The sequence below is a fragment of the Schistocerca piceifrons genome, chromosome 9, assembly GCF_021461385.2.
Source record: "Schistocerca piceifrons isolate TAMUIC-IGC-003096 chromosome 9, iqSchPice1.1, whole genome shotgun sequence".
Lineage (NCBI taxonomy): Eukaryota > Metazoa > Arthropoda > Insecta > Orthoptera > Acrididae > Schistocerca > Schistocerca piceifrons.
The window spans coordinates 28,262,296-28,276,948 of record NC_060146.1 but is presented as its reverse complement, the minus strand read 5'-3'; the positions used below and the strand labels follow the sequence as shown (position 1 = coordinate 28,276,948).

The window sequence follows — 14,653 nt, the reverse complement described above, 5'->3', positions numbered from 1 at the left end:
ACCATATTTTTGTCCTAGAGACCTGTCAACCATGCACACTAAAGCTTGCATTTTAAGTATGTCTTCTGGGATTTAATACTTAGCTCACATGACATCATTATCCACAAGTTTCACCTTCTTGTATTTGAAGAAATAGTGCTGTGGAAAACCCCGAAACTCTGATCACCACGTAGCCTGTCACAAAATTCTTGGGGACATCTTGGAGTCTATATGTAAACACAAGTGATCTGACAACCAATCCCAGAATCCATCAGGTTGGTCATCTTGGATTCTGACATCATAGAGTTAAGAAAAACCAGTGGTAATGTCAGATCACATACTTCTAAGAAATGCACTAAGTTCGCCATCTCGGATTTTTGAATTTCCAACCAACTTTTAAATGTTTCATCATTTTATGCACCCAGAAATTAGTATGTCATCAGAAGGGTACGGAGAAGGTAAGTATGACAATAATAATTGATGATGTCACCAATGAGGTCGTCTGGAATTTGACAACAATGAAGACTGTCCCCGGATACACACCCCACTGCTACTTTCTTGCTGTTTAACATTCAGTTCTATAAATACCTAGAGTGCAAATGATTTTATATTGTTGTTTAAGCATTGTGATGCCACATGTTATCAGTATTCTGGAGAGTCATTACTAACGTTACATATGTGTTTAAAGAAACATGGCAGAAAAAATTTCTCACTTATTATTTTGCGTTCTTTCCTATACACACCATTATGAAATAGTTTCAGATACAAAATGAGTGGAACAGCATTACATTCTATCCAGGACCACAGTGATTTCACAGATCGGAAAACTGCTTTAAAGTGTATTTTGTTCCACAGCCCATCTGAGCTGTGACTTTGATAAGAAGATGATGATAATGTGAGACACGTATTATTATAACCAGGTGCTAGAACAGGGTGTATACGCCGACAAGGGAAAAAAATTTCCGGATTTTTCCCGGATTTCCCAGTTGCAAATACACTTTCTCCCGGGTGAAAACACACCTTTTCCGTGTTAAGTGACAGTATATTTTCTCTCGGAACTGTAAAACGTATCAATCCTTTGAATTGTTAAGCTTTTATACACAGGCGTAGAATTTCCGAGCACTTTAGAAGATGAAACTCAAGGAAAAAAACATGTTTTCGAAAGATCTTTGATATGCAGCAACATGTACACTGCATATTTCCGTATTACGAAAGTATAAATTCGAATTCAACCAAACACCGCATTTTACCTTCCGACCCATTGGAATCGAGATTGCGATGTGCTTTTGTAAGCCAGTCATAGCTCATGTCACGTGATCTCGCCAGCCTATGACAGCTGATATTCAGAGCATAGGACACGTGATGTAGTCAGCCAATAGCAACGTCACTGTTAAACACAAACAGGAAAAGTTAATGGTTTAAATTTATATACATAGTGTTGCTGCAAGAAAAGTAAAGTTTTCACATCTAATATTGATATTATTTGCAAGTGTTATACTTTAAGACATATCACAAAAATGTGTCAGTAAAATTTTTAATAACGACATAAATGTCTGGTCTTCTGTGCTCGAAAATCTTCTAAATGGCTCGTCATCAAAGAGTTCATTTCTAAATGAGAGCCAAACGCTCTGTGTGTTAAGAAATTCATCGTACGTTCTCGCACATAGTTCAACTTGCGTAAAAGGAAATTTACATTGAAATTGACACATTTCAGACCACCATGTGCAATATTTTCCCGCTAACTGTTAGAAATGTGTTCGTTTCAGCAGTTGTCAGGGAGCGCCAGATAACAGGCGTCACCCCACTTGCGCAGCTACGATGACGCAGGAAGGCCGTATGTTCGCACGCGTAAAACGTTAAAAGATCTTACATGTTGTCATAAAAGAAAAGAGACATCAGAGGATGCTCCCAGAGAATGTTGTGAACCATACTACAACGTTCACATTGAAAGTGCATACTTTAAGTGCACATTCGTATGTCCAGATTCCCAATGAAGTAGGCCTCGAGCAGATATTAAGCTTTTCAGTGTGGTTTTTGGGAAGTAAATTTTCTTGGAGTACCAGTACTGTATTATCTCATGTTTGGTTCTTCATTATGGCAAAACGCCATATGTGCTAGAAGATGAAAACGTGCACTTGAAATGAGCGAACAGTTGAAACTAGCCAATAGTGTGGAATTAAACACTTTATTTCAAATACGTTGACTGCCTCAGCGGAAACGATTAATAAAAACAAAGTTTGTTTAGCAAACCGACAAAAATAACTTCATTGTTCTGTAAGATGATTAAAACTTGACTGTCAGAAAGGTGGAAATAAGATAAAATCTGAAACTAATAACATATTTCAGCCTTCCGTAATTATGTGAATGTATTTGATTCACTTGATAGGTCTCGGCCACGGAAATCCGTTTTGTTTTCATTGGACACGAGAGCAGTGAACGAAGAGGAAACAGCAAAATCACTAAACGTAAGCACGGGTCACGTGGAGACTACCCCCCCCCCCCCCCACTACAACTCAGGCTGCTCTGTCTACGATAGTTCCGAACCGGGGCAATTCTAGATAGCGGCGCCCCCCCCCCCCCCTCCTCCCTCGAACGTTAGAGGTAGGACGGCAAAAATTAAAAAAAAAATCGAATTTTCAAAAATATGTTCATTTTGTAGTGCACATGTTTCTGAAGAGACTGATAATAAAACAAATATGTTCGCGGCAATGTAAAACATGTTTCTGGTCTTCAGTGTGCCGAAGTGCACTGCCACGTCTCCTCACATAGTTTTCTTCTATCCCACGTCACTTTATTTCGCTCTGTGGAATTGAGACGTGCAACATTTTGTAATAGGTGCCATCAAACTACACTCAGGACAGTGGAAAGTAAAATGTCCTGCGGTGCATTTCCTGCTCCCAGTCGGCCGGTCTGACATCCTGCCCCTCTTTCTTTTTAAAAAGAAAAAGAAAAAAACCTCGCAATTAACACTGGATGAGATGATTTGTGATCGGGAGAAGAAGAACTCTTCAGAAAATTTGCACTGTTTATTGCCAATTAGCTAATAACTTGCTGGTTTGTGTGACATAAAATTAAATATAGGATACATAAAACCAGTAAAGACAAGAGACAAGGAAGGCAGTACACATTTCTTCAATCCTTAGCTCCAACCATTTTTTTTTCTCTCTGATCTTGCTATAGCTTCACATAGCATGTTTTCCTTTCTGCGAAAGAATCTATTACCTTATCAAAATTCGTCAAACGTCCTGCTACTCGTCTGTTTTGTCATGTCTGCTATATAAAACAAAATAGGCCTTTCTAATATTGCAGCAATTGTAGCACACACCAAATAAACGAGACTGTTTTGGCAGAAATGGTCATTTTTAGAACACAACAGATTATAATTCACGAAGTACCAATATCAAATGACTATTTAGCCTAGTACACGCGAAAAGCTTTATGTTAGGAAACAGTTTTACATTTCATTCAAACGCTCCAGTTTCTCATGCATGAGATCGAAAAGTAGTACGAAATTTTTATATAAACTTTGAATCGTCATATTCTTCCATAATTTGTGCGATGTCGCTGTTTCTTTTTCCTCCTAACAACTTTGTTCTAACAGACAATCTTGTCATCAATAACTCTGGAACTACACTACTGGGCATTAAACGTATCACAAGCAGTCGAGATGAGAGGCATCTTATCCGCATGGCTGTAACGGATCGTGCAGCCACGTCTCGATCGCTGAGTCAACAGATGGGGACGTTTGCAAGACAACAACCATCTGCACGAAGTTCGACGACATTTGCAGCAGCATGGACTATCAGCTCGGAGACCATGGCTGCGGTTACCCTTGACGCTGCATCACAGACAGGAGCGCCTGCGATGGTGTACTCAACGACGAACCTGGGTGCACGAGTGGCAAAACGTCATTTTTTCGGATGAATCCAGGTTCTGTTTACAGCATCATGATGGTCGCATCCGTGTTTGGCGAAATCACGGTGAACTTACATTGGAAGAGTGTATTTGTCATCGCCATACTGGCGTATCACCCGACATGATGGTATGGGGTGCCACTGGTTACACGTCTCGGTCACCTTTTGTTCGCATTGACGGCACTTTGAACAGTGGACGTTACATTTCAGATGTGTTACGACCCGTGGCTCTACCTGTCATTCGATCCCTTGATGAACTGTGGTATCGTGTTGAAGCTGCATGGGCAGCTGTACCTGTACACTCCATCCAAGCTCTGTTTGACTCAATGCCCAGGCGTATCAAGGCCGTTATTACGGCCAGAGGTGGTTGTTCTGGGTACTGATTTCTCAGGATCTATGCACCCACATTGCGTGAAAATGTAATCACATGTCAGTTCTAGTATAATATATTTGTCCAACGAATACCCGTTTATCATCTGCATTTCTTCTTGGTGTAGCAATTTTAGTGGCCAGTAATATATTTCTACCATTCTCAAAACTTATTAGCCGGTTAAATTCAGTGACTCTGCCAGAATCACCAGTTTAGCTACACCGCGATTATTCTCCGGTTGCGTTGTTACATGTTTGTACAACGCGTTTTTCGCGCTGCTTCCAGAATAGAACTTAAGCGGCTGCTAGCCGGAGTGTATAACAGGTCTTTACTAGTGTAGCGATCTGGCCAAAAATTTTCTGACAAAATTTCATTTTCTTGGATACACCGAGAAGATAACACGTAATGTTTCTTACCTGTTGGTCGTTTATTTCCACTCTGGTAGTCTGACTCTGTGGATTTCGCTAATAATTATAACAACGCTGTTCATTCGCAAGCCGAATCAACCAAATAATCCCACGGCGACTGGCACCATCCGTACGGCTTTACTCTGCTCAGCTCGTATAGCCGCGTCCCCTTTTGTCTGCAGGAAAGTTTATTTCTGGATGCGACGAGGATTCCCCCGACAGGCACATGACGTACACTATGCACGCATTCAAAAATCAGTTTACGATTCTTTCAAAAATCAACTTAGGATGTGTTCAAAATTGTTCTAAAACCAGCAGGGATACGTGTACAAATCATGTGGATAATCGATAGGCCAACGTGTGCTGGATGTGGATGCTTGTGAAACAAGGATTTTTCCCCTCCAGAATATAAATGTGGCGCCCCCCGACGAAATTGCCACCCGGGTCAGATACCTCGGTCCCCCTCCCTCTCTCTCCTAGATGCGCATGCGTCAATCTGGCAGCTTGGGCGCTCCAGCAGAGTTTTTCGCGGTATCATAGAAAGCTGCTTGCTGCGACTGCTTACACAGCCAACAGCCACCTTTCTGTAGCCAGAAGCGGGAGAAGGTGGTACTACCCAAACGCGACTGAACTGCGCATGCGCAGAAGCCCGCTAGCAACTGCTAAAAGGAATCTCATGTAAACAGTTGTGACGTCGCGCTTATCGGAGGCAATTTGTTGTTCTGAAGCATTGCATAGTCTTTCTAAAGCCTTTGACACATTTTGCTGTTGGCAGACGCTTGAATGAGCCCTGCGTTTTGTTATAGTATATGGCACATCTCCTTTACGATTTAAGTTTTATTTTCGTTTTTTTCTCTCGTTCATGTATTATTGCTGCAGTATTATTCTGCAGTAGCGGGATACAGTAATATCCTTTGTCAGAGTATCGGTCCTTACCAGTCAAAATTACAATCTACAAGATTTCCTGGCTTTCCCGGTTTTCTCCCGGATCGTATACTCCCTGTAGAAGAAGATCAACCACTACTAGTCGCAAGCGACCGCTTGCAGCACAACCAAGCTTTCCCACCATAACCACTTGCATACGGAGTCAGCAGGTCACAATGACAAACATGACTTGCACATAATGACAAGTATGTAGCTTCTCCCACTTAGTCATTAGCATTTGCACTGGATGATATGTATGTACAATGTCGTGAATATGAGGTCTGTGACAATCAGGGAGGAAAATATATGTAAGAAATTATCAGTGTTGTTTGATGTTGAATTCAATGAAGAGCCATCGTGCAATTTTTCTTGTTTACGCCACTTCAGGCTACATGTTATAAGTATTGCTGTATTGTCTTCATAGGAAAATCACATACATATTTCTCATTTTTTTGTTATGTGCTTTGTTATTACCACCCATACGAAGATCGTAAGACATTTTGGTCTTATGCCAAAGCGGTAGGTGGATCAAAACAAAATGTCCAGGCACTCTGTGACCAAAATGGTACTGAAACAGAGGATGACAGACTAAAGGCCGAAATACTAAATCTCTTTATCCAAAGCTGTTTCACAGAGGAAAACTGCACTGTAGTTGCTTCTCTAGATTGTCGCACAGATGACAAAATGGTAGATATCGAAATAGATGACACAGGGATAGAAATACAATTAAAATCGCTCAAAAGAGGAAAGGCCGCTCGACCTGATGGGATACCAGTTCGATTTTACACAGAGTACGCGAAGGAACTTGCTCCCCTTATTGCAGCGGTGTACCGTAGGGCTCAGGAAGAGCGTAGCGTTCCAAAGGATTGGAAAAGGGCACAGGTCATCCCCGTTTTCAAAAAGGGACGTCGAACAGATGTGCAGAACTATAGACCTATATCTCTAACGTCGATCAGTTGTAGAATTTTGGAACACGTATTACGTTCGAGTATAAGGACTTTCCTGGAGACTAGAAATCTACTCTGTAGGAATCAGCATGGGTTTCGAAAAAGACGATCGTGTGAAACCCAGCTCGTGCTATTCGTCCACGAGATTCAGAGGGCCATAGACACGGGCTCCCAGGTAGATGCCGTGTTTCTTGACTTCCGCATGGCGTTCGATATAGTTCCCCACAGTAGTTTAATGAACAGAGTAAGAGCATATGGACTATCAGAGCAATTGTGTGATTGGATTGAAGAGTACCTAGATAACAGAACGCAGCATGTCATTCTCAATGGAGAGAAGTCTTGCGAAGTAGCCGGCTGGTGTGGCCAAGCGGTTAAAGGTGCTTCAGCCTGGAACAGCGCGACCGCTACGGTCGCAGGTTCGAATCCTGCCTCGGGCATGGATGTATGTGATGTCCTTAGGTTAGTTAGGTTTAAGTAGTTCTAAGTTCTAAGGGACTCATGGCCTGAGAAGTTAAGTCCCATAGTGCTCAGAGCCATTTGAACCATTTTATTTTCTTCCGAAGTAAGAGTGATTTCAGATGTGCCGCAGGTGAGTGTCGTAGGATCGTTGCTATTCGCAATATACATAAATGACCTTGTTGATAACACCGGAAGTTCACTGAGACTTTTTGCGGATGATGCTGTAGTATATCGAGAGGTTGTAACAATGGAAAATTGTACTGAAATGCAGCAGGATCTGCAACGGATTGACGCATGGTGCAGGGAATGGCAATTGAATCTCAATGCAGACAAGTGTAATGAGCTGCGAATACATAGAAAGAAAGATCCTTTATCATTTAGCTACAATATAGCAGGTCAGCAATTGGAAATAGTTAATTCCATAAATTATCTGGGAGTGCGCATCAGGAGTGATTTAAAATGGAATGATGCCAGACTGAGATTCATTGGGAGAATCCTAAGGAAATGCAATCCGAAAACAAAGTAAATACGTTACAGTACACTTGTTCGCCCACTGCTTGAATACTGCTCACCAGTGTGCGATCCGTACCAGACAGGGTTGATAGAAGAGATAGAGAAGATCCAACGGAGAGCAGCGCGCTTCGTTACAGAATCATTTAGTAATCGCGAAAGCGTTACGGAGATGATAGATAAACTCCAGTGGAAGACTCTGCAGGAGAGACGCTCAGTAGCTCGGTACGGGCTTTTGTTGAAGTTTCGAGAACGTACCTTCACCGAGGAGTCAAGCAGAATATTGTTCTCTCCTACTTATGTCTCGCGAAGAGACCATGAGGATAAAATCAGAGAGATTAGAGCCCACACAGAGGCATACCGACAATATTTCTTTCCACGAACAATACGAGACTGGAATAGAAGGGAGAACCGATACAGGTACTCAAAGTACCCTCCACCACACACCGCCAGGTGGCTAGCGGAGTATGGATGAAGATGTAGATAAGACTACATGTAATGTAGAGGTGGCAGCATTACATTCCTTCATGGAGGTCAGTGTCTCAACAAATTGGAAATCTGCTTGAAAGGTCACTATGCCCTATGACAGACCTGCTGATTTCCAAAAATGGCTATTTCAAAAGGTGAGAAGAATCTGAAACGATAACACAAATTATTGCAACCATGCAACAGGTCAACCACTGTTACCATTCGGGTGACTGGGAAGTGACCCACTCTCAATCAGGCGCAGACAGATTTCTCTTGTTATCTGAAGAATTGTCGACACTTGGGTTTAAAAAAAATTTAATATTGTTTTGATTAAATGAGAGGCTATTGATTATGGCAATCAATCACCAACATCAACTACTTAACTATATCTTAGGAGAACCATTTGAAATGGGAATGACCATGATCAAGGCTGAGAATGGTGTAAAGTATAATAAAAACGCTAACTCTAAGAATTCACAAGCATTTTAATCCATTTTTACTCTTCAACGTCTTATGGCACAATGTAGATGCTGTCATTGTGCTCTCACAAAGTGTGTTTTCAGGCAGTTCTCAGTTGCCCTGTGTACGAAAATACAAAAATAAATGTTTTTCTAGCCTGTACATTGTTGCCAATATTTACAGAAGCATACCACAAGGGTATTGATGTTCTATCACATGAAGAACTAAGTGTTTTTTCAGGATGCAACTAGATGAGAATTTCTTTTGACATATGCAGCAGTTGTATGGTTCAGTACGAGTGTGCAGGGTCCAGTATTCCCCCAGGTTGCTGATACCCTGTATTTATCATGACGCACAATACGGCTGCAAGGGCGTTCACCAGTGCGAAACCACAAATGCTGCTTCAAATGCTTGTTTTCCACGAGTGTCTTCTCGCAAACACCACAAATCTAAGCACGTCCGAAAGCGTGCACCAGCGAATGCTGCTTCAGATAACTAAGTTGTGTGAATGTCTTGTTGCAGACAGCACAGCTGTACGGGCGTTCGCCTGTGTGCAACTGCGCGTGCCGCTTCAGGGACATTTTATGTTTGAACGTCTTGTTGCAAAGACCACAGATGTGGGGACCTACGTCAGCGTGCAACCGCGAATGTTGCTTCAATTGATTATGTTGGATGAATCTCTTGCTGCAAACGGCACAGCTGTACGGGCGTTCACCAGTGTGCAAGAGCGCATGCCGCTTCAGTGTGCCACGTTCCGAGAATGTCTTGCCGCAGACGCCACAGCTGTACGGGCGTTCACCAGTGTGCACAAGGAAATGCCTCTTCAAATCACTCCTCCTTGCGAATTTCTTGGGACACACACAGCACGAATGATAGGTACATCTGATCATGCATGTGTGATCCTTCAGGTCCCTCAAATTTGCAAACATCTTTTTACAAATGTCACAACAATGCACCAGACAACTTGTACCACTTTTATTCCCGCAGGAGACTTTCTCTTTGGTGGTGTATTGTATCTTGTAGCCTGTTCCTGCAGCCTGTGAAACGTTGGTAACCAAATTCCAGCTGCCATCAAGACTCTTGGCGTCCTCGATGCCAACAGGGCTGGTGCTGCATAAAAATGGAGAAAACTGTGTCAGAAAGTATTGTCAAAACAGTGCAAATCTAGAAATAAAAAATTATATTACCATATGGGAGGTCATCTTATGTCTCAAACGTTCCCCACAAATGCACATTGTATAGCATAGTCTGCAAACTAGATCACACATTAGGAATACACAGTATTAAATTAACAGAATATTGTATGGCGTTCTGAAGACGCAACAGAGAGATTTGAGTCCATATGTACCCGATATTTAGGGAAAAAGAGGCTTAAAATTTGTCACACGGTACTTCACAGAAGCCAGGTATAAAAAAATTCATTGACAGTGGGATTACTGAAAAGTGAAAACACAGGATGCCACAAACCATAACCATTCCTTCAGCAGACACAAGAAATTGGCTGATGGGAGCCATAGAACTCTAATGTATAGCATGTGAACTTGTACATCAAAGTCTATATTCCACAACTCACCTATGGCGTGTCGCAAATACGTAACTTCATATATTCCTTTTGTTGTAGATCATAGATATATTGGGGCATGTTAAGACTTTTTTCTTAATTATCCTAACAACTAGAATTCACCAGTGTCAAGAAAGACTATGAAACATTGTTTAAACTACTACAAACGATGCCAGCTTGGTTGTGGAGCAGTAGATAAAATGTCTCACAAAGTGACGGGCCGTGGAACACACGTTCCACTATGAGAAGCCTACTTACACCGCGACAGACCTGGAATAAACTACTTAAACGACAGCGGGTGGTTACAGGAAGGTCAACCTGGGAAATGGTTTGGTGCTGAGATTTTGAGTTGTCATGGGTCGTTTATTAGCGACACCTTCCCACAGACTAGAGACTATAGATAGTGTGGTGTAAATCCAGGTTCCAGGGGTGCATAAAGCACCACTGTGTGGTTTCAGCAATGAGTCTTACTTCCGTCTGCGGCGGCCAGGTCGACTCCAATCTGTTTGTAGATGATTGGTGAGCAGCCATAGAGAGCGGTGGATTTCAAGATGCATACCTCTCCAATTCGTGGAATCGTGATTTCGGAAACTATGGGATATGCGGGATACAACAAAAGAAGTGGTTTGATAAGTGTTAGGCAAAGGCTTAATACTACCCAATATGTGCCAAGAATAGTCCAGCCATTATGCCCAGAGAACCAGCAGCAGGCACACCTCCTGCTGGCGATGATGGACACGACTTCAGGATGAGTTAGTCATTTAACACCCCTCACGTCATTTAACAGTTTCGCATTCTTGATACATATCAGACTGGAGCTATATTGTGTTACACCTTCTATTTTCGACAGTGTATTTGAAAAAATCTGTAAATAGTGTACAGTTCACAGAAAAGGTCCAACTGGACATGAATTGAATGATGTTAATTGATGTGAAATGTTTGATTATGACTGTAAAATAATCAGTTTCGTCTTCGCAATTACATTCAGGTAGAGAGTATGTAAATGGAAAGTTTAGTTTGCTTGAGTTGAAAACTCACACAATTTCGATTCTAATAATGAATTAAGGGTGCGAGTTGCCTTAAAACGTGGAGGTAAAGAAACAGATCAGAATATAACTGGAGAGAAAGATACCACAGGATGTCCTAACTAAACAGAAACACAAACATCAGATGAAGCGAAATGTGGCACAGAAAATACAAGTGCTGCTTACCAATTTATACCCGAGGGAAAATTTGAGAACATATATTGGTAAATTAACCATTGAATTTTGCTATGTTTTGCGTTACGTCTGGATTCACATGCTTTTATTATTATTTTTTATTTATTTATGCTAACTTTAGTGTGTTGAGATGGGAATTTATTGAACTATGTTATGTTTATATTGCGGTGCATATTACATGTTTCTTGCTGAAATATTATTGCACCATTAACAAAGCCATTTTTAGGACAGACACTTTGAGAGTTACGAACTAGGTGAGCACATGGTAATTGGCTGTGTATTCCTTCTTTACACCTTTTTTCCCTTCTGGACAACATCATTGCCCTACATTCAATATCTATCTGTCTCAGTTACCTTTTGCGTACAGTGCAATCCAGAAATAAACAAGTCAGTTGTCCGTAGCAGTAGCGGAAACACAAAAACGTCATGAAATTCCAGTCGCATATACGCAAGAGATTGCGTCCATAATTACGGAACCGAAACAAAATAAAGCAGGAAAAGAACAATTAACACAGGTGAGCGAAGCAGGTGATGTGCGGTCACAGCAGACAAGGGAGCGAGAAACGGTAAACGCGCGATTCCAACGGAGCGGCAGCCGACCCTCCGAACGTACGCGAGTGACGCTAGAACAGAGCAAGTTGCGGCGACACATGTACCAATTGTGCAGTTTCCAAGTCACAGTACAACAGGTTATAGGCCCCAAGACAATATGAATATAATAGAAAGGCAAAACACTGAAGCATTAACAGGAAATGTAAACGAATCTTTCAGTCCGACACACGAGCAACGGTACGGTGTAGATAACTGCACACCACTAAGTAGATACGATGCTAGATGGGAAATAAATACGTCATATCAAGACGCAAATGTGGTAGAACGAGTACAAGAGAACATGACACATTTGAAGGGAACGAGTAATGTTGTGTAAACACAAATGCGATATGGTGAAAGAGGAAAATTTGACAATTATCACTTTTTGACAGTCAGAAAATTTCAACATTACAAAGAAAGCGGGAACGGCTTACATCCACGAACATTTATAAATCAATTTCAGATCGGTTTACCAGAGCCTTGGCCACTTAGCCATAAACTTGACTTCATTTGTGGGCATATGGACAGCGCAATTGCGGAATCCACGCAAAGCGTAACTGTAAACTGTCAGTCGTATGAGCAATTTAAATCCGCATTCTTGGAGCGATACTGGTCCACAGAAACACAAAATACAATAAAGTATGAGTTATTATAGAAAGAGTTGTTCGAAAATTCAGGGCAAAAGAAACCTGTTACATTTTTCGAGGAAATGATAAAAAAGAGTCAGTGTTTAGATTATCAATACAGTGATGGGGAACTAGGCCGAGCGGTTCTAGGCGCTACAGTCTGGAACTGCGCGACTGCTACGGTCGCAGGTTCGAATCCTGCCTCGGGCATGGATGTGTGTGATGTCCTTAGGTTAGTTAGGTTTAAGTAGTTCTAAATTCTAGGGGACTGATGACCTCAGATGTTGAGTCCCAAAGTGCTCAGAGCCATTTGAACCATTTTTGATACGGATGTGCAGAGTGAAGTTACCGTTACGTTATCGGCAGTTACTGGTTGGTAGGGCAGGAGATAATATACAGCCATTTAAAGAAATTTTAAGAGAACTTGAATTCATATTCAATGAAGATGACGCAAGGAAACAACGTACAATCAGAGAAAACAATAATGCGGGGCATAACAGCAACCGATCAGGTTTTAATAATAATAATTCCAATGGCAATAATAGCGTATGAAAAGGTAATTGTTTTGGAAGGAGTGGTAATCGCCCATGGGATAACAATAATAATTATGGTTTTGGAAACGCACAGAGGGCAAATGACAATTATGGTTTAGGTGGGCCGCGGAATTACAATGGTGGATTTGGTCCTAGAAACTACGGTAGTAACTATGATACGAGATACAATCTCCGTGCGAACGAAGGCGGAAGGTTTAGAGGTTTTCAGCAGCAAAACACAGGTTATTCGGGTGGTAATGAAATGGACAGAACGCAGAAAGGTTGGGAAAATCAAGCTTCAGCGGGACAAAACACGCGATATGAACTGGTAGAAGAAGTCGAGGTGAGGCCACCAAACCCAGGTAAAAGAATTGACAATATGAACGGTACGGAGACCAATAGTAAAACCCAGGTTAGAAGTGAAGTCCCTCCAGTACCTAAGTAAAACATCGACATTTTGTAAAATTAACACCAAGCAATAGGAAAGTTACAGTGTTGAAAACAAATTCTTTTCTGACAAACTGCCTATTGGCTTCTCTCTCGGGTTCTTCGGCCGACGTTCATCTGATGATTTTACTGACGTTTCGCCAGCACGAGTGGCTGCCACTGTCAAAGCTTCACCCTCCATTGCCGATGGTGAACTGTAGCCGAGCTCGCGGCCGCAGACTATATGTACCTGGCGCGCCAACGTCCGAGGGCTTCTCCGCGGTCATTTCCGGTGCGGTTCTCCTCTTGCTACCTGCGACGGTCGTTCGCTGCAGTACGGGAAGCCAGGATCCTTTTACCTTAAGGCTTTCCTCTTTTTTGTTGAAATTCTTCGCGTGTTTTTGTATTTCTACAGCTTCTCTGAACAAGCGCGTGTGATAGTGCTTCTCTACAGCCAGAACTTCCGTGTCGGCGAATTTTATTACGTGGCCGGTCTCACTTAGTGATTTCTCCAGCTGCCCCAACGTGCATTGTCGTTTATGTTCTTTGAACCCGGTGTTGATTGATCGTCCAGTCATTCCGACATAAACTTTTCCGCATGTGCATGGTATACGGTATATTCCCGACATTGCAAGTGGGTCCCTTTTCTCCTTTGCCGATTTAAGACACTCTTTGATTTTCCTTGTCAGTTTGAAAATCGTCTTTACGCCGTGTTTGCGCAATATACGGCCGATTCTGTCCGTCACTCTGGGAATGTATGGCAGAAAGGCCGTACCCGACATTTCTTTTTCTGCTTCCTTACTTCGTCGAGTGTTTGGCTCTGTTACACTTCTAATATAATTTGCGGAGTACCCATTGCTCCTCAGAACACTTTCCAGGTGTTGCATTTTGTGTCTGAGGTGTTGCGGCTCACATATTCGTCCTGCTCTCGTTACGAGCGTACTAATCATGCCTCTTTTCTGGCTCGGGTGGTGGTTTGACAGTTTGTGCAGGTATCGGTCCGTGTGTGTCGGTTTTCGATACACGCTGTGTCCCAGGTTTTCGCCATCCTTTGTGACCAGCACATCAAGAAATGGCAGTTTTTTGTCCTTTTGGTACTTCGATGATAAATTTTATGTGGGCAAGGAGGCTGTTCAGGTGTCTTAGGAAGTCACCGAGCTGTTCTTCACCATGGCTCCACACCACGAAAGTATCATCGACGTACCTGTACCACACCTTAGGTTTGCAAGTCGCCGAGTCCAGTGTCTGTGCTTCGAAAT

General features: G+C 42.2%; 1 protein-coding gene across 1 annotated transcript in view; it reads right to left on the bottom strand.

Annotated features, from left to right (window-relative positions):
- Window positions 1–8,445: 8,445 nt before the first annotated feature.
- The window catches only part of LOC124717213 (zinc finger protein 135-like), a 182,080-nt gene continuing 175,872 nt past the window's right edge, over window positions 8,446–14,653 (bottom strand). The window contains exon 7 of the mRNA XM_047244000.1: window positions 8,446–9,547. Coding sequence (XP_047099956.1) covers window positions 8,887–9,547 — 661 coding nt within the window. The 3' untranslated portion in view covers window positions 8,446–8,886. The remainder of the gene's footprint in view (window positions 9,548–14,653) is intronic.